The sequence below is a fragment of the Pteropus medius genome, unplaced genomic scaffold, assembly GCF_902729225.1.
Source record: "Pteropus medius unplaced genomic scaffold, Ma_sr-lr_union100, whole genome shotgun sequence".
In the NCBI taxonomy this organism is placed as follows: Eukaryota; Metazoa; Chordata; class Mammalia; order Chiroptera; family Pteropodidae; genus Pteropus; species Pteropus medius.
Genome location: NW_024354500.1, coordinates 32,182,129 through 32,200,680, shown reverse-complemented (window position 1 = coordinate 32,200,680; position 18,552 = coordinate 32,182,129). Strand labels below are relative to the sequence as shown.

At 37.5% G+C, this 18,552-nt stretch overlaps 1 protein-coding gene and 1 pseudogene across 1 annotated transcript in view; both read right to left on the bottom strand.

Annotated features, from left to right (window-relative positions):
* PKHD1 (PKHD1 ciliary IPT domain containing fibrocystin/polyductin) overlaps window positions 1-18,552 on the bottom strand; it is a 411,516-nt gene that overhangs the window by 267,562 nt on the left and 125,402 nt on the right. Inside the window, exon 37 of the mRNA XM_039853082.1 lies at window positions 2,586-2,798. Coding sequence (XP_039709016.1) covers window positions 2,586-2,798 — 213 coding nt within the window. The remainder of the gene's footprint in view (window positions 1-2,585; window positions 2,799-18,552) is intronic.
* LOC120595289 (uncharacterized) lies at window positions 1,061-1,179 on the bottom strand (annotated as a pseudogene).

Sequence of the window (18,552 nt, the reverse complement as noted above, 5' to 3'; positions counted from 1 at the left end):
GAAGAAGGGAGTCCCTTTCATCCAGTGGCTAAGCTCTTTTTCATCTATTTTTTCCAAATGAATGAAATGCAGCAGTATCATGTCAGAGAGGAAAATAGCTTGATTTTACCTGTGTTCAATGTACAAGCTCTGTGATTAAGAAGAGATCCTCATCACTCTTGTATTGGTAGGGCCTTGGAGAAATGGGGAAAACAGTTGTTGATGACAGCCTAACTCTGGGAATACAGGGAAGGAGAGGAGGAGGAGGAGAAAGAAGGAGAAAGAGATGGGGAGGGATATTGGTAAAGGAGAAACGGGAGGAGAAAAGATGAAAATAAGGAGAGCAGAGAGAGAAGAGGTATTGGCACTCTCAATATCCAGTAACATCACAGGGCTAAAGTAGCAAAATTTCTTTTCAATCTTCAAAATTCTCAAAACATGTTAAAAGCATGCACTTTGCTATGATTGCCCTGTATCAATTGTAAGCAATGATGTTTGGGATTTTTTAACTTTATCCCTCTTTAATCACAGGTTTAAGAACATGGGGTACATTTAAAATATAGGCATAAAAAGGTATAATTATGAACTCTTTCAATGACCCTAATAGATCATGAGAATGAAAGTTTTTGCTCTTCATTTGAATTTCGATTTCTAGCAAGAGTTTTGCCATCTGCATCATATAGGACAGTGACTCTCAAACCAGAGGGTATCTATGAAAGATCTGGGGTCCTTCGGATGGTCTAGGTACTGGTAGAAATATTGATATGTGCCCTCTTGTTCTCCAGCTATGTTTTTCAGTGATAAACAGCAAAACTTTGGGTTAGTGGCCTAAATAGCTATTGGACTAAAGCAAACATTTGAAGATTGTGGCTGATGTGTAAACAGAAAACCCTTGTAGATCCTGGGCTATAAGATTAATGTAAGTGCTTGCCGATGAAGATAGAAAAAAATAGTCCTCCTTAGAAATAGAACATAAGAATATTGTAGGTATTTTTTTTTTTTTAGATGAGGCAACCCTTGGTTGACCTCACAGAATTGCAAGGACCTTGTCGGTTTACAATCATTATTTTTTTATTTGTTATGCCTACAGCACCTGATCTTCCTAGGTGGTCTCGCATCCAAGTACTAACCAGGCCCAACCCTGCTTAGCTTCCAAGATCAGATGGGGTCGGGATTGTTCAGGGTAGCATGGCCGTAGACTATTGTAGGTATTCTGAATTTCTCTCCAGATAGTTTTTTAAACCTTATAAAATTTATCCCCAGTGCCTAGTACCCTGGCAAGTCCCTAGACAACACTTACTAAATACTTAACAAAAAGATCTTACTTCCTCTCAAAGGAAGACAAAAGAGGCAAAGAGTGCTTTTATAGTAGACAATGATTGAGGCCCAGAGTTTGTAATAGACAGAGCCTTGATGGAACAAAATGGATTCCTCAGCATAGCTATATGCCCATGTCTAGAAATATTATTCTTATGCCAATATACTATTGTTATGCCAATATTTTATTGTTATGTCAATATAAAAAATTCAATGTAGACAAGATCATGTTTTCTGGAGATTGGGCCACTATCTAAAGACCATATTTTTGATTTGCTTTTGGCTCATGTTGTATAACCGAAAATATACAAGTATCCACCAAAATATACTTAAAGCACATCATTTTATACTTACATTTTCTAGTGATATTAAAATTTTTCCTGGCACAATTAGTAATTCTTGATTCTCGAAGGAAATAAAAATGTCTATTTTTCAAGTTGGATGAAATGATCAGAAAGCAAATAAAATTGGAGCAGAAACACACTATCACCTAATCTCTGTTTTTTCCCAGAAATCCATAAACACCCAGCCCTTCTGAAGCAGAAATCTAAGAGGAAATGTAATCGAACCTTTTTCACAGGAGGGGAACATAGATACAACAACAAAATGAAGTTGTCTCGATTTGGTTTGCAATGCCATCAGTGTATACAGCCATCAGAATATGCTAAGTAATTATATCAGTTGTTTTTTACTACATTATGCTGCAATTACAAACACAAATCTGTTTGTGGCTTATAACAACCAAGGTTTATTCCTCACTCACACACATCAGCTGCAGCAGTACATAAGCTGCAGCTATGCCCTGGTTGTCATTATTCAGGTTCCCGGGCTGAGGAAGCTGCTCCCACCTGGGACAGGCTGTTCTCAGAGAGAAAAGGGCAAAATGGGCAAAGCATTGCAATGGCTCTTAAAACTTCTACCTGCCTTGCAGTGAGTACATCATTTCCACTTGCATTCCATTGACCAAAACAAGTTTATAGTTAGGCCCACTTTCAGTTTTGAAACTCTCCAGGTTTACTCTTAGAAGGCATTGAAAGCCACCTGAAAGTGGAAAGAAATATATAAACCTCTTACAGGAAAGGGAGCAAACAACCGAGAGCTATGGTGTACTCTGCCACAGGAATCATAACCATTAATAATTCTCATTTAAGGAAATAGTGCCCATACTCTAATTAACTTTGTTGCCTCAGCAACTGACAGACAAAGATTTTTAAATGTCCTTATTTCCCCACTGCACATTGGCTAGTTACAGCCCTACCTTATCTCTTCTCGTCAGTTGCCTCACTCACCATGCAAGGAAAGAGTTCCATTTCTCACAGCCAGGAACTTGACACCATATGGATAAAAGGGGGTAGAGTGGTAACTTCCATAGAGTGTGATCTCAGCTTTGCCTTGGAAGGGCTTGTCTTCGGATCCAATCTGGAGTTCTCCACCATCAGAAACAAGGATAGAGTGTGCCCTGAGCTCGATAGGTCCTGAATCCATGAAAATCAGCTTGCCTCCTAATGACCAAAATGAAGATTATCAGTCCCTGGAAGGATGAGCCTCACCTCATTCTGACGGTTCCAATGTGTGATAAAATCCTCTTTGTTTATGTACTTCTGCTGGAATATAGGCTTATTTTGTCTTTCTCTCTCTTCTAGAAGCATAACAGAGTAAATCAGACACCCAGGAGCAGAAGCTCTATATTACCGAGACAGCTTAGGTTTGTTATCACTATTCACTGCTGCTTTATTTATACTATTTTTAATGATGATAACCTAAATGTCTAGCAACTTAAGACTAGTTAAATAAGTCATGAGGTTACTCTTGTTACCTTTTAGCAGCAGATTAAAGCAGTATATAAAAATTAAGTTTAAAAAAACTGGGAAACAAGTGAACAGAAAATAGGAATAGAAGAAAATGTGTCGAAATTACGATGGTAAGAATTAAGGTAAAAGAAAGTGTTATTCAGGCTACCATCATGACATTTGTAGTGTTTTGCTGACCAACATCCATTGTACTTTTGATAATAGACTCTAACATCATTAAGGAATTGCTCTGGTCCATTGAATAGCATTGAGAAGGACTGTGAGTCTTAGTGTCTTATCCTACCATAGCCTGAGTCACATACCCAGTCTTCAAAAGGAAATCTAAAGCAAAAGAAAAGAAAACACTGGAAATGTTTACATGTCAGTAATTCTAGTGCTGGTACCTTGATGCACCTAAAAAGAGTTCCTGTTTCCGAGACTTCCCCTGCCCCACCAAGCCCTCCAAAATGCCCTGATTGCTATACGTCTATACCTAATTTTCCACTTTCCATCAGTTCTATAAGCTACTCGATACTTTCCTAATATATTTTCTTTCTTTCTTTATTCGTTATTTGTTGTGATTCTTAATCCTCTTCCCCCTTTTTCTGCCAAAAACCCATCCCCTCCCTCTGGCAACTATTAGTTTACTCTCTGAATCTATGAGTTTCTTTCATTTTGTTTGTTCATTTGTTTTTTAGATTCCACATATAAGTGAAATCGCATAGTATTTGCCTTTTTTAAAGGAAGTTGGTGTCTGTTATTTGCAATCAAATAACTTTAACTGATATAGACACTATATTGCTTTAATATTTGCATTTTCTATAACAAGAATATTATTTTATAATAAGATTATTTTATATTGTGAGAATAAATATTTAATATGTTAAAACATTTTTTTATTTTATGCTCTTCTTTAAAAGGAATCAAAATATTTATATTTTATGCAGAATTTTCTCAATATTGCCAAAATAATTAAAGCATCCTATGTATATAAATACTTTAACCTCAATAAGGTATTAAATCTACCTCCCTCCTATAAGTGGTTTACAAAAGCACTAGACTAGATTCTTCTACCTTGTAACAAAGTGATCAGAGTCATGACTTTATATTGGAAACGCCAGGGTCCTATTTTCTAAACCTGAAAGTAACTTCCCATCTCACTCTGAATAAAAGTCAAAGTCTTTACATTGGTCAACAAAAAGCCCCTCATGATTTGCAGCCCCACCTCCAGTATCCCTGCACCATCATCTTCTACAAGTCATTTTTTCACTCCTCTGCCCCAAATACTCTGGCCTGCCTGTTAGTTCTCAAACAGGCTCAGAGCCCATGCATGCGTTCTTCCTTTACCTGGAGCATTCTTCTGTCAGATATCCATGTGGCTCACTCCCCTCTTGTTTCTATTCAAATGTCAGCATCTCACAGAGGCCTTCTTCTCCAATCTCTATAAAGTAGCGTGTCCTGGTTCTTTACCCAGATATATTTTTCTCTTCATAACACTTAATATCAAATATCTATATTTACATGTCTGTTGTCTGTCCTCCCCCAACTAGAATGCATGCTTCATGAGGATTCCTTTCTGCTTTATTCACTTCTATAGTCTCAGTGTCTAGAACAGTGACCGATAGATAATTGGCACTTAATATATAATTGTTGAGTAAATGATTATATCTGGTTTAAGTACCTAAATTTATTTCCTTGTGGACACACACACACATACACACTCATTCCCATTTTCTCTAAAAGGATGTTATTATACTTAATTTATAAGTCCCTATTTGTTTCAGTGAGCTAACAGTAGCCAAAAGATGTGGAAAGGGCAGGTGTCAGAAATGGCTCAAAAGGCAGATCCTGCTATAATCATGAGGTCTTGCTGAGGAGCATTTAAGAACAGAGACTCTTCATCTCCTAAATTCAGTCCTAAATACAATGTGCCAAATTATTGAGTTGGGCTGTTGTTTTCCAGAAATCACAACCTGAAGTACTTAAATATGTACCGGGGGAATTAAAGGGAGAGCAGAATAAAGCTATGGTGCCTTCAGTCATTTTTCTTTACACCCCATATAATGCAGAGATAGTGATCAATTAATATTTGACCCAATAGTCAAATGTGAAGGCCCCTTCTTCCTCCTGCTGTCTAACATTTCTCTTCAGCTTTCCTTGGCCCTTTTCACCAAGACTTCTAGCCTTCAATACTAAAGCCCAAGCCAACTCTACCAGTAACTGTCACAGAATGTTTTCTTGGGCTTAACCTCTTAAAGAGCTCTTTCCTTTCAGCCACAATTTAGAACACACCCCATTGTGTATCCAATTTCTCTGCCTGTAAAATGTACATGGTAAAAGTTCTTCCCTCAGAGAATTATGGTGATATTTCTTGAAATTGTGCGTGTAGGTCCCTGATCTCAGCTCAGACAACTATTAGACACTAATGCAACGGTGCCTGTCGCTATCATCACATCCATCTTCATTTCCTCCATTATTGCCATTACTGCTCTATTTCTACGGTTGCTCCGTCACTTTAACACTTCTAGACCACATCCTTCCAACATCTCACTGTTGCTGGCACCACACTGCTTACTAGACTTCTAAAGGACCTTGTGAAAATTTTGACTTTATTTTTCCTTCCATTGTCATTATAATGATAAGAATAATCATTAGAAATGCAATAATGATAATGAATCTTGCTGTGAACAAGAGAGAAAAAACATGACCTGTGCTACAGGTCACAGTCTTGTGTTTACTAAAACTTTTTTCACTCACAGACACATGTGATTAATGTTCCAATTAATTACCTTAAACTGGTGGACCATAGATTTGCATGGCAGGACTCCATTGTAGTCAGGAAATCTGAACTGACCTTGATGAGCCAGTGGTGGAGGTAGGGTATGAAATCGAGGTTCCTGTCCTGACTCTGCTACTGGCTTCTTAATAACCCTCAGTAAGTCTCATAAAACTGCTGGGCATCAGATTACTCAATTCTCTAATCTGTCCTCTTCAGTGCCTCTAAGGATAGTCCCTTTTCTCACTGGTGAAATGAAGAGTAGAGTCTTGTGTTCACTAAGGCTCCTGCTAGCTCTGGAACATCTAGCATCTACATATTTAAAAATGCAGTAAGATGTGCATATGACACTGACAGAAACATGGAACTCATGTTTTTCTGACACCACTGATGCTGCAGTGAATATTTTTTTGAATTTTGCTTGAGAAAGATACTGCATGCATAGTCAGTTCAAATAAGACTTCGGTGGGGAAATAAAAAAAGAGAGTTAACACTTATTATGCACCTATCATGCACCAAAATATTTATATTTGTCATCTGAAATGACCTCCAAAACAAAATTAAGAGGTTGATATCACCCTCTGTATTTCACAAAGCAGAGATTGGGCTGCAAAAGGCTAATTCCTCTTTTAGTGCAGAACAGGCAAAGGAAGCATTAGAATCCAGAACCACCTGACGGAAAAACTCAGATCTTATCCAATTCCACAAACCCTCCCAGGAAGCTTTTTTATTAATTAGGTTTGTTATCATAGTTACACTTTAAGGAAAAACATGTGTTAACCTAAGTTAATTTGCCTATGGCTTGTTTACATACGATTTATTTTAATTTTGTTAATATAGATATACCTTGCCTTATTCCAAAACGGATTTGAAACAGATTACAAGGATTAGTAGGTAAATATATAAACATAGACTTTGTCCCTCGTATCACCAAGCAAAATATTAAATACACTGATACAAACTGATAGAAATTTTAAAATGTCATTTACTGACAGGAACTAATAATCACACTAATGAAGAGAAAAAGCTCAGTCCAAAGAAAATGAATAATTTGTGATGGCAACAGTACTATAAACAGGACTAATTAATTAATATAATCATTATTCTCTGCTAAAAAGCAGAGAAAATCAGTGGCAAATACAAGAAAACTGAGGTAAATTAAGAGACTTTGATAAGGAATTCAGCTATTTTTTATTAAAATAACTATGTGATTAAAGCTTCTTGGTGTGAAAGAATGTAAAATTTATACTTAATCTAACTCTGTGACAAGGCCCTAAGTATATTATCCTCACACCTTATTAGCTTAAAACAAATACACAGTGGACTGCTTTAAAGAATAGTTACTTGATATGGGAGGGCAGTAGGAGGACTTTACATCTACATTTTATAGAGCTCAACCCCATTTCTGAAAGCCAAAATAAAGAGCAGGGCTGAAATCAGCCTTTGACTGTGACCCTTAAATTGTTTGTTATGATTGTTCATGAAAACTGAGTATGTCCCACAGTGACCTTGGGTAATTTTATAAAAATCAATCAACCATCATTATTGTTACTTCCCCTCTAAAATAAATAAATGAACACAACTTTTTACATCTAATCATTTCTTTCCATTAAGCATGTCTTTTGTTTCTTTTAAAGGGAAGTAAAATAGACTTTTAGCAGCTAGCTTAATGCTTGCAAAGTACATCAAAACCTGCTTTGTCTAACCCTACAATTAGCCGTCCTCTGTAATAACCACAAAAGGATTTGTTGTGTGTTTTTTTTTTTTCAGAAAAACAAATACACAGTTTTAGCTATTTTCTCCCTTGCAGAAAAATTTAGAATATAAATGTTGCCATACAATAAGACTCTTTAAAAGAGACGGCTATACTTTCTATCTTTAATTCTTTCCCTCCACTCTCTTGAAACCTCCCCAGTTTGGGGCTTGCCTGATACTCCACCAAAACTGGTCCTGTCAAGGTCACAAAAGGCAACCACACTACTGAATCCAAAGCTCAATGCTCAGTACTCATCTTTCCTGAGTGGCCAGCAGCATCAGACACAGCTGGTCATGCCTTCTTTCTCGAAACCCTTCCCCTCACTTGCACAGCACTGTGCCCTCCTGGCTTCCCTCCTACCTCCCAAGCTTCCCCTCCAGGCTCCTCTACCTGATTTCTCTTCATTGTCCCAACCACTGACACTTGGAGTGTCCCGTGACTGTCCCTGGACCACTTTTCCTATCATTCTATGAACACTGCCTTGATTGTCTCATCTTGTCTTAAGGTTTTAAATATCATTATATGCTAATTGCTGCTGACTCCCAAATTTATAGCTTCAAAGCCCACCTATGCCTTCAGTTCAAGACTCATAACCAACTGCCTATTCAACATCTCTTAGATGTCTCATAAGCTTCTCAACTTAGCATATCCAAAAAATAAACTCCTCATCTTGTCCCATAGGTCTGCTCACAGTCCTTACCAGCTTCATAAATGGCAATTCCATGCTTCCAATCGCTCAGTTTGAAAACTCTAGAATCAACTTTCCCTCCCTCTCACACCACAACCAACCTTTCAGGAAACTTTGAGCATTCTTTCTTCAAAATATCCCCTAATTCAATCACTTCTCAGCACTTCCACCTTTATCTCTTGGGTCTGAGTCACTCTCACCTTATCCCTGGATTATTAAAACAGCCTCCTAATTCAGCTCCCTGCTTCTGCCTTTGGCCCTACCCCAGGGTCTGCTCTCAAAACAGCACCCAATATGATTTTTATTTTGTACAAACCTTATCACGTCACTTCTCCCCTTCAGAGTCTCCAGTGGCTCCCACCACACTCAGACTCAAAGCCTACCAAACCCCACACGGCCGATCCTCCCTGGCCCATTCTCCCCCTACTCTCCCCTGGCTCGCTGGCACCCAATCCTCCTGCTGCACTGACTTCTTGCTCTCCCTGCCTCATAGTCTTTGCCCTCACTGTGTGTAAATCCCTGCAACCAACACTAAATTTCCCCTCCACGCTGCTCATAAAATCTACAACAAAAAAATATGTATCATTTGCTTACTCGACTATAATAAAACTTCATTCACAGCTGTAGACCCTTTGCCTAGAACAGTGCCTGGCATATGGGGAACTTGGTATATGCTCACTAAATCCTCATTTAATAGGAGTTGAAGTTACAGAAGTAAATGAGGTCTCCCCAGGAGAACATGTAGAGTGAGAACAGAAGAGAGATGAGGGGGACACACTGTCAAATATTAATATTAAAGACTAGAATAAGGAAAGGAAGTGGCAAGATTCTTGAGAGTGGGTCAAAAAATTAGGTGAACTAGGAAAGGAATCTGAAGGTTGTACAGACAAAGGCTGCAGGAAGAACTTTAAGAACTGTGAAGGTGGTAGATGAAGATGGCAAAACCTTAATGTCACTTTTAGGAGGCTCATAGGAGAAAGGGTGCAGAGCAAGTGTGTGCTTCATTAAGACACAAATGCCAGATGATAAAATGAACCCAGGAAGAGCGACTCCAGTTTTAAGCAAAGGGAAAGCCAGGGGTGAATGCAGGCAAGAGCCAGAAAGGCAACTGAGAACCCCAATTAATTAGATCAAACTATATCCCAAACTACATAATTCATTTGCTTAATGCTTGAGCTACCTGTTTTTAGACGTAAATTATCCAATTTACTTATCTATATCAATTAACCTCCATTTAGTTCCTGAATAGTTCCTTAAAAAGTTTAACAGACTCTATCTGGTTACCTTCCCAGTCATTAAATAGTCAAATAGATAGGAAATCCTGTAGAATTCCCTTTCCCTGGAGAATTATACATGACCATCCATTCAGGGTGGACAGATCCTCCTCTGCCTGTATGAGAAGAGCAGGCTGAGTGATCTGGGCACAGTTGCAATACACTGCTGTATTCTACTGCACTGTGCTGCTATGGAGGTGAACATCAGGAGGAGATGAGGAAGAGGGTAGAAGACTAGCATTTAGGGAAGGCAGCCACAGCCTGAAGCCTGCATTGTAATGGGGATGCACACAGCTTCCTTTGTTGGCAAGATCCGGATTAGACTTGTGCCTGATCCACTGGAGCAGAGCCTGGAAGCCTTCGAGGTGGGCTTGTCCCCGGCCAGAGAGGCGGAAAATCAATTTGGCTGGCAAACGAGAGCCCCCAAGAGCTTCGTGCACGCTCCATAATCCTATCCACTAGCAGCTCAGGAAATAGATGCCTGAGCCCTCACATATTCATGGGGGATGTGAGGCATAAATCAGGCTTTAAGGATTGGGGGCAAAGGGAATGGACTCTCTGGCTGGCTACTAATTAATCAAGCACAGAACACCTAAACCTAACAACCTGGGAGCAAGTCACACACACATGGGCATGGGCTGCTGTTGCTGCTTTTCCTAATTTTTTTTTCATTTCAATTAAAAAAGATATCGAATGAAATTTCCCCCTTTAGTTGATGCTGCTTATGCATCCCCCTGTTCTTCCTTTAATTAAAAAACATGCTTATTGCAATACTTGCCAGAATCACTTTAACGGTATTTTAATTGTAATGTCTCTGCCTGATTAAAAAAAGAAAATATGAACTAGAAAGTGTTTGCAAAAATGTTCTCAGAATGCAGGAAAAGAATCACACACCTCCCCAGAATGGATGCCACATACTAATTCCTTAATTAGTCTGGTATTATAGTAAAATGGGCACCGTAGAGGGAAAAATGTATCTGAAATAAAACCACCGACTCAGAGCCACAAACAATAGCAGTTGGAAGAAATGTTTTCATCAGCTCAGATTTCACTGGCAGGAGAGAGAACCGCAGCTAACTAAAAACGTCATACTCAGGACAGGCCCATTCAATGTCTCCAGCCAAATTTCCACTGTTCTTTGCACAGGGTGGCATAGCCTTTGGGAAAAGAATAGCTGGACCAGGTTAATTGGCTTCCAGTCCTGATAATTCTGCATGGTTCCCTTATTGTTTTAGGCTAATAGTTCTCAAACTTGAGCATGAATCTAAATCACCTCAAGATCTTAAAACATAGACTGGTGAGCTTCACTCCCAGAGAACTTTGCTGTGGGGCCCAAAATTTTGTATTTTTAGCAAGTTCCCAGGTGATGCTGATGCTAATGGTGGGGACCACACTCTGAGAAGCACTGCTCTAGGTAAATTAGGTATCCGTAGTCTTGTGAAGTTTGCCATCATCTAAGGGGTGGAGAAACACAAGGCTGGAATGATCGATTAACTCACTTTATCATGCAACCAACCTTTACTGTTGTTTTCCAGCCCTTCTGCTATGTGCCAAAACAAAAACATAAAAAATGCAGTTTCCACTTCCAGAAGGTCAGGTAAATAGAAATGCCCTGGTTTTAGTGAATTGGCCAAACTTACAGATACTGAGAAAAACGATAAAGAAGATAAAGGTTATGACTTAGCTAGCCCTTTACTTTTTCTATAATACATAAAACTCAGTAAGTTAACCTTCTAAATAAATTAACACTATATTAATTACAAAGTGTAAACATTTTGGAAGAGAAACAACATAGAAATACTTAAAAGAATTCAAACACTGGGATAGAAATAAATGCCTTTGTCTTTGTGACTACTGTTATCAATTACCAATTGACTAAACTTTGATTTTCTTTCTACCTCCAGAAAACCATTACTTTCCTTTTACCAACCAAGCTTCTGCCATTTAAGTGCTAAAGTCCCTCAGCTGTTCCATGGATTTCTAGAAAATCACTAAAGACTTCAAAAGAAAACTAGTATTATGTAAGGAGAAGCATAAAAGACAAAACAAAAAAATACTACCAACAACAAAATTTTGTCTGTATCGGTCAAGTAAAAATTTCCCCAGGTACCTAGTTTCTCATTCATTCAAATAATCTCCTTCCTTCTCTTTATCAAAGTTCAATTAGCATTGACCCAATCACATTTTGGCCAGCCCTGCAATTCGGTACACTTCCCTGAGCAATCTGTGTATTTGAAAGGCTCCAAATACAATTATTCTCTGAATATTGTAAACATGATTTTGCTAATAGCATACTAGTTTTAGAAATGAAAGATAACAGTTGTTTCCTCATAGTATTTATTTATTTTAAAAAAGGTAGGAGAATGCCTCCTACCTTTCTTGGACCCCCAGAATATTATAGTACATGAGAAATAAGAGTCATGAAATGCTCAATCTCCAATATATTTTAATCTGCACAAGAATCCCAGATACATAAGCATCCCAGATTTCTATCTCCAATCCCAGTCTGGATAAACAGGTTATGGAAATCATTAATCAACAAATGAGGTAAAGAGTTAAGGAGAGATCAAGTCTTGAAAGACCTTGTAAGCCATCTTAAGGTCATTTTAAGGCTAATGGAAAGCCAGAGAAGGTTTTTAAGTGAGGAAGTATGAAACATTTATCTTTTGTTACTGAAAATATTGTAGCTTCTGTGCAAAAAAAGACTGGGTCCCTTTCAGTAGCATTTTTCATGTTACAATATCCAAGTTGTCAAGACATAAAACTATAAATTGTTTAATATCTATCTGTCTGTCTGCCCATCTATTGAAAGCATGTCCTTTCTCACAGCCATGGCTTATCTTTCATTTACGGCTAATCGAGTACGTCTGGGACTGTTCTCTGGAGGTAAATAATGTAAGTCATTGTCTGATTGGGAAAAATAAGGGGTTTCAGAGCCAAGTGTCCCCCACATTAAAAAGCCTTTGTCTCTGATCTTCTGATACACAGGTAGTAAATGAAATTGGTCACCGTCTGGGCAAATGGACTAACATTTGAAGATACCAGGAAAGACTCTGTTCACAGAGAAATGCAAAACTAATGTTAACTTGCTTCTTCAGATCAGAAATTTAGTGATTAGCTTAGTGGTTCAACAATTAAAACTGAGTACTTTCCGGGTGCCTGGAGATATAATGGTCCTGGCAATAGACAGGTAAGCAAAAATGGACCTGGCTCCTGCTTAAGCTTGTAGCCTAGATTACACCTTCCCAAATGGGGGGAGGTGGCGGGGGCGGGGAGGGAGGTGGCGGGGGGGGGAGGTGGAGAAACACTCCCTAATATTAAATTTGTAAAGAATTGATATAAAAATAATTCAAGTTCTTAGCTGATTAAAAATTCAATCGATGATCCACTTAGCTTTTGATATAGGCAATATCCTCATAAAATAATTAACACCAACTGGTCACCAAGAAAAGACTAACACATGGAGACACACAAGATAAAGAGAGTTAAGGGTAGATTTTAAAAACAGGGTAATTCTTTCTGATGCTGACTTCTTAATCAGGCTTCCCCTGTAGATTACTGCACAGCCCAGACCCTTCTGGAGCACTATGCTTGAAACTATGAGAACAAAATTTACTAACTTCTGTGCTGCGCTTTCTCCACAGGGTTGCACATACAAAGAACATTAACATCTGATAAAGGTTTATGCAAGCCAACTTTCCTCCTACAAAAAGAAGGGGCTCACCATCATTTCCATTTTGTGCATTGATTTGAAGATCAGAGCCTTACCCAAAGACATAAGAGAGTCTGTGGCTGCCTCAAATTTGAACTTGGGTCCCCAATTGGCTGACCAAACTGCAATGAGTCAACCTTGTCTCACTGTCCTATACACGGTCATCCCATCTCCTGCCTTTAAGGGTAGCTATGTTTCAACTGAGAGAGGAGAGGAGGCAATTCAGTCGATCTCTTCTTACAACCCACTTACAGAAGAATTGTTTTAAACTCACCAATTTGCAATGAATTTTACCAGTCCACAAAATTACCTCATGTTGACTGAGACATTATATAGTTATGAGTGAAATAAATATTAATGTAAACTATTTCACTTTTATCGAAACTCCATCCTGTCTTTAGATGGATTTCCTTTAAATCCACATTGGTATCTGGGAAGCCTTGAAACTAAAGACATAGGGTAATCTGCCCAGTGACTCACACAGACCTGATGTACAGAGAAACCACAAGTAATGTCTCAAGAAAGTCATGTCTCATAGCATTCCCAGGCTGTTGCATTGAAAAGATCGTTGCAAGGTGAAGCATTCAGCTACTGAAACTGAGGCTGATTTGGTACTAACTAGAAGGGACCAAGTGTATAAACCATGGGATAAAAAAGGCTGTCCTGGGTACAGCATTTCATACCTCACTCTGAAATCCTCAAACCCTTGCCAAAGATGAGGAAACTCTACAATGAACTTGAGAGTGAGTCAAGAAAAGATACCTCATCTCAATAAGCCAAGAATATGTATTTGTGTGCCACTGAAATTTCAAATATAATAGACTAACAAGAACTGAGAGTCCTCAAAACTGGGACTAAAAAAATTGGAGAAAATGAGAGCATATTCCAAACAGCACCAGAAAAACACATTTCCACAAAGTCAAAATAACAAGAAGAATGAAAGCAAACAGACTTTGCTATGTCCACCTCTGTATCCCTCCCTCTCTTGCCACAGAAAGAAAAACACTTCAATATGCATTCTGAAGATAACAGAGGCAAAAGCAATCTAAGGTCTTTATTATGAAGCTAATTCTTTCACTAACCCAGTTAACTTTGTATGTACAAGCAGCTACTATCTGTAAATAAAAAATAAAATTGCAACTTAGGCCTAATATTCAGCCATCTCTTCTATTTTCATCAGTCAAAAACAAAACAAAACAAAACAAAACAAAACCAGAAAACAGAAAACACCTAACATTGAGCGCTTATTCTGGACCAGGCCCTATGCTAAGGGCTTTAGAAATATTCTCTCACTTGATACTCAAAACATCCATATGAGTTGGGTGATACATTGTAGTCTTGCCGAACAATAGCAAATAGTAAATGTTAGCTATCATGGTTACAGTTGCTGACATTATAACTAGCATAACCTTAATGAGGAGAAACCTCAGGCTTATGGAGACTATGCGATTTGCCCAAGGTCACAGGGATGGTAACAAACAGAGCCCAAATTCAGACTCAGTTCTTTCTGACTCAAAAGCCTACCAAGCATTTAACTGCTTTGGTATGTACCAGTAGACCAAGAAATAGAAAGTCACATTAAAAGAAATCAGTGCACTATTAAGCAGCAATAGAGACTGGAAACAAGTTTTTGTTCAAACATTTTAAAGTGATGGCATTGTAAGTAGAAAGAAGCTACAAAATGTCTTCCTTTTGAAAGCCCAACTCCAAGGGAAGAGGGATTTCTAGAGTTCGTTTTCCTCTAATTGAGCCTTTCTTAATCATTATCTCTAGGCAATTTCATGTCAAGCTGCTTGACCACCAAAATACAGAGAGATTCATTGCTTCATTCAGAAAATACAAATGCTGTTCCAACAACCACAAGCCCAGAATGCATAATGTCTCTGACATGAGGGTGACGTTCCTTCTTTGTTATTATGGCTCATCATAATTACTTGGAATAAAATAATAAATTTTAATTCAGTGATGCCTATGGCTGTTGGGCATCTTACCATAAAAGAACGAAAAATATAATTAACTAAATCAAGGCAATATGCCTATTTCCATCCCAACTCATTAGTATTAATTGATTGGGTTAATTCTCTTTTGTGTTTAACAGTACTCTCTATAAAACAACTTTTTTTTTTTTTTTTGGAAAAAAAGGAGGGAGGGAGAAATGTAGGAAAGTAGAGATGGTAAGTAAATAAAATTTCTTGATATTTTGATAACTAAGGCAAAATAATAAATATAGTTGAAGCTCTTATCATGGTCACAAAATAATCTGCCATTTTTCAATAAAGTTCAGGAATCAGTATATGTAGCATCATAAATAATGGGAAAAACTTTGGTGCCTTTTCCCAATTGCCTCGAAGAAATTTATAATTCTCCTTTTTACTCTATAAGTTGTACTTGTAAGAAAAAAAAAATGTCAATTCTATTTTATAGGTGGAAATATAAGTATAGCACAGAGAGTTCAAGACTCCTGAGGGCCATATGTAGAAGTGTTGGTTTTCCTGAAATAGAAGCCTGGTTCTTTACACATTAAGATGCTGGCTGCCATAAATGAAAAAATAACATAAAGGATGCAACATTTTTATAAAGCAGTTCTAAATGTAGTTCTTAGATGATCTAGTTCCACTTTTATTTAGCACTAATCTTTTCAGAGTATGTACATACTTCATTTAGAATACATTCTCTGTAATGTGGAAATGACTGAAAGTATTTCCACTATAATACTTCGCTTTTTGTTTGTTAAAATCTTTTGAAGAAATTGGTATTCGGCTTAAAATTTTCATGCTTTATCTCATCCTGTAGAGGGTATCAGAAAAATAAAGAAAATTCCACTCAGCTACTTCTCTGATATCATGAAGGGGTATGAGAAAGACAATAATATTATAGAGTGACTTGCTATTGATATTGATGAGGCTAATGATTTGATCTTATATTTGAATAGTGTTTTATTATCCTTCAAGTACTTTCACACATATTATAGACCAAAAGAAGACATTAGAGGTTTAGAGTTATGCTATATCAACCAGATATTTGAGAGTCAGCATCCTTCACCAGTTTCAAATGCCTTTTAGAAATAGGAAATTAACTTACCAGTGGATTTTGTATTCCTAATATGCATAACGATATGCTTTTATACATGGGCATATGCATGTATATATGAATGTGAATATATGTATATTCACATGTGTGCATGTATACATATGTGTGTACATATGGGCACATATGTATACATGTGTACCTAAATATATCGGTAAGAACGACCAAGTATAGTGAAAGTAAATTAGTTAGGAAAAGTGATATTTAAGGGAGCAAGATTATCTTCCTTAAATTTCATTCAGGACCTGAACCCTGCACCATTTTGTTTGTTCATTAAATCAATCATTAACACATATTCTTTGAATCCTCTTTATGTATCAGGCACTGTCCTAGACACTAAAGAGACAGTAGTGAATAAATTGGTAATGTTCTTTGCCTTTTTGAGCTTGTTCTAGCAGAGGAAACAGATTATAAACAAGAAAATTTATAATATGTAATGTGATGATAAGTGCAATAAAGAAAAGTAAAACAAAATAAAAGAATAGAAAATAATAAGAAGTAATTATAATTTTAGAAAAGATGGCCAAGAAGACATCTCTGATAAGTTAATATTTTCTCAATGAGTGAATGAAATAAGTGAGCCAGCCACTTGACTATTTGGAGAAAAAATATTTCAGGCATCGGACGTTGTATGAAGAGGCCCTAAGGCAGGTGTGCTCCAGGTATATTTTTAGAAGAGCTAGAACAAAGTAAATGAGAAAGACAAGATCAATGAAGGGATCAGAGGTTTAATAATAGTGGAAATTTTAGATTTTATTCTTGCGAGATGAGAAGACATTGAAGGATTTTGAGAAGAAAAGTAGCAAGATCTGACATATTTTTAAAGGACATGGAAAATAAACTATTGGGGGGGTTATTTTAGCATATAACATAAAAGTGAAATATCAATAACTTAAACACATGAACGCTTGTTTTTCTATCACAAAAAGTAACTTCATAGGTGGGCAGTCCCAGTTGCCATGCCACTATGGCAACTCCAAAGTCATCAGGGTCCTGGGCTTCTTTCGTTCTTCTGTTTCCCCATTCTTAATGAGTCATCTCATGGTCCAAGATGGCAGCTGAAAATGTAGCTATCACATTTACATTCCAGGAAACAAGGAAGAGGAAGAAGGAAAGACAAGTAGGACATGCCTGTTATTGGGTCCCAAATGTCCTGTACCACACTTCCTCCTTACATCTCATCAACTAGCTCTTAACCACAAGAGCTGTCTGTCTAACTACAAAAGAGACCAGGAAATATAACATTTGAGCTGGGTACATTGCAGCCCCAAATAAAAATTAGGGTTCTGCTATAAAGGAAAACAAAGAATTAGAAACTTTGGAATCAATTAAGAGGCCATTTGAAATGGTCCTGCCCAAAAATTATGTTGATTAGGACTAGATTGGTACCAACACAGGTACTGATATATGAGATACATATTGAAGATCCTGTCAACAAGATTCACTGACGGATTGGTCATGGGATATGAAAAAAAAGAGAAGGAAGTCTAGGATGTCTCTAAGGTCTTTGGCATGAGCCACTGGAAATGTGTAGCTCCGATAAGTAAGATGGGAAGTTCTTCAAACTTATACTCTCTTTGTAGATTGATACCTACATGATCAAAACTTGTCTCAGACACAAACGATATGCTATTCTTCTCTCCATCATCCAACTCTAACCTTACATCCTTGACACCTGATTACTCTGGACTACATTTTACTTTACTGCCTGCATCATAGATTTGAGAAATTTTATTCTTTTATATTTTCTCCTTAATTATTTTTTTCTTTAGTGATAATACACACTACTGGCATTAAGTATTATTCTTTACTTTTTCTTGTATCTCACACAGAGTTACTAGGCCACTTAACAAACATTCACAAGTCATCTGCTGAATCGAATTTGATATTTGTCCTTTCTCTGTTCTCATTTTTTTCTAGAAGCTATGATCCATATATCTATAATAAAAACCTCAGAGTTTCACTCTAGACAAACTTGCTCCCTGCCAACAACTCTTGTGCACCATTTGTACAGAAACAGGTGTCTACTACTTACAGCCACATTCCCACAAATGGTCTTACTTCTTAGAGACAGAGGAAATCCTTCATATAACAGGCCTTGCCTCTTCACAGGGTGAGGTTCTGTCCTTCCAAACCTGACATACTTATTCTAAATAATATGAAAATGAAATAT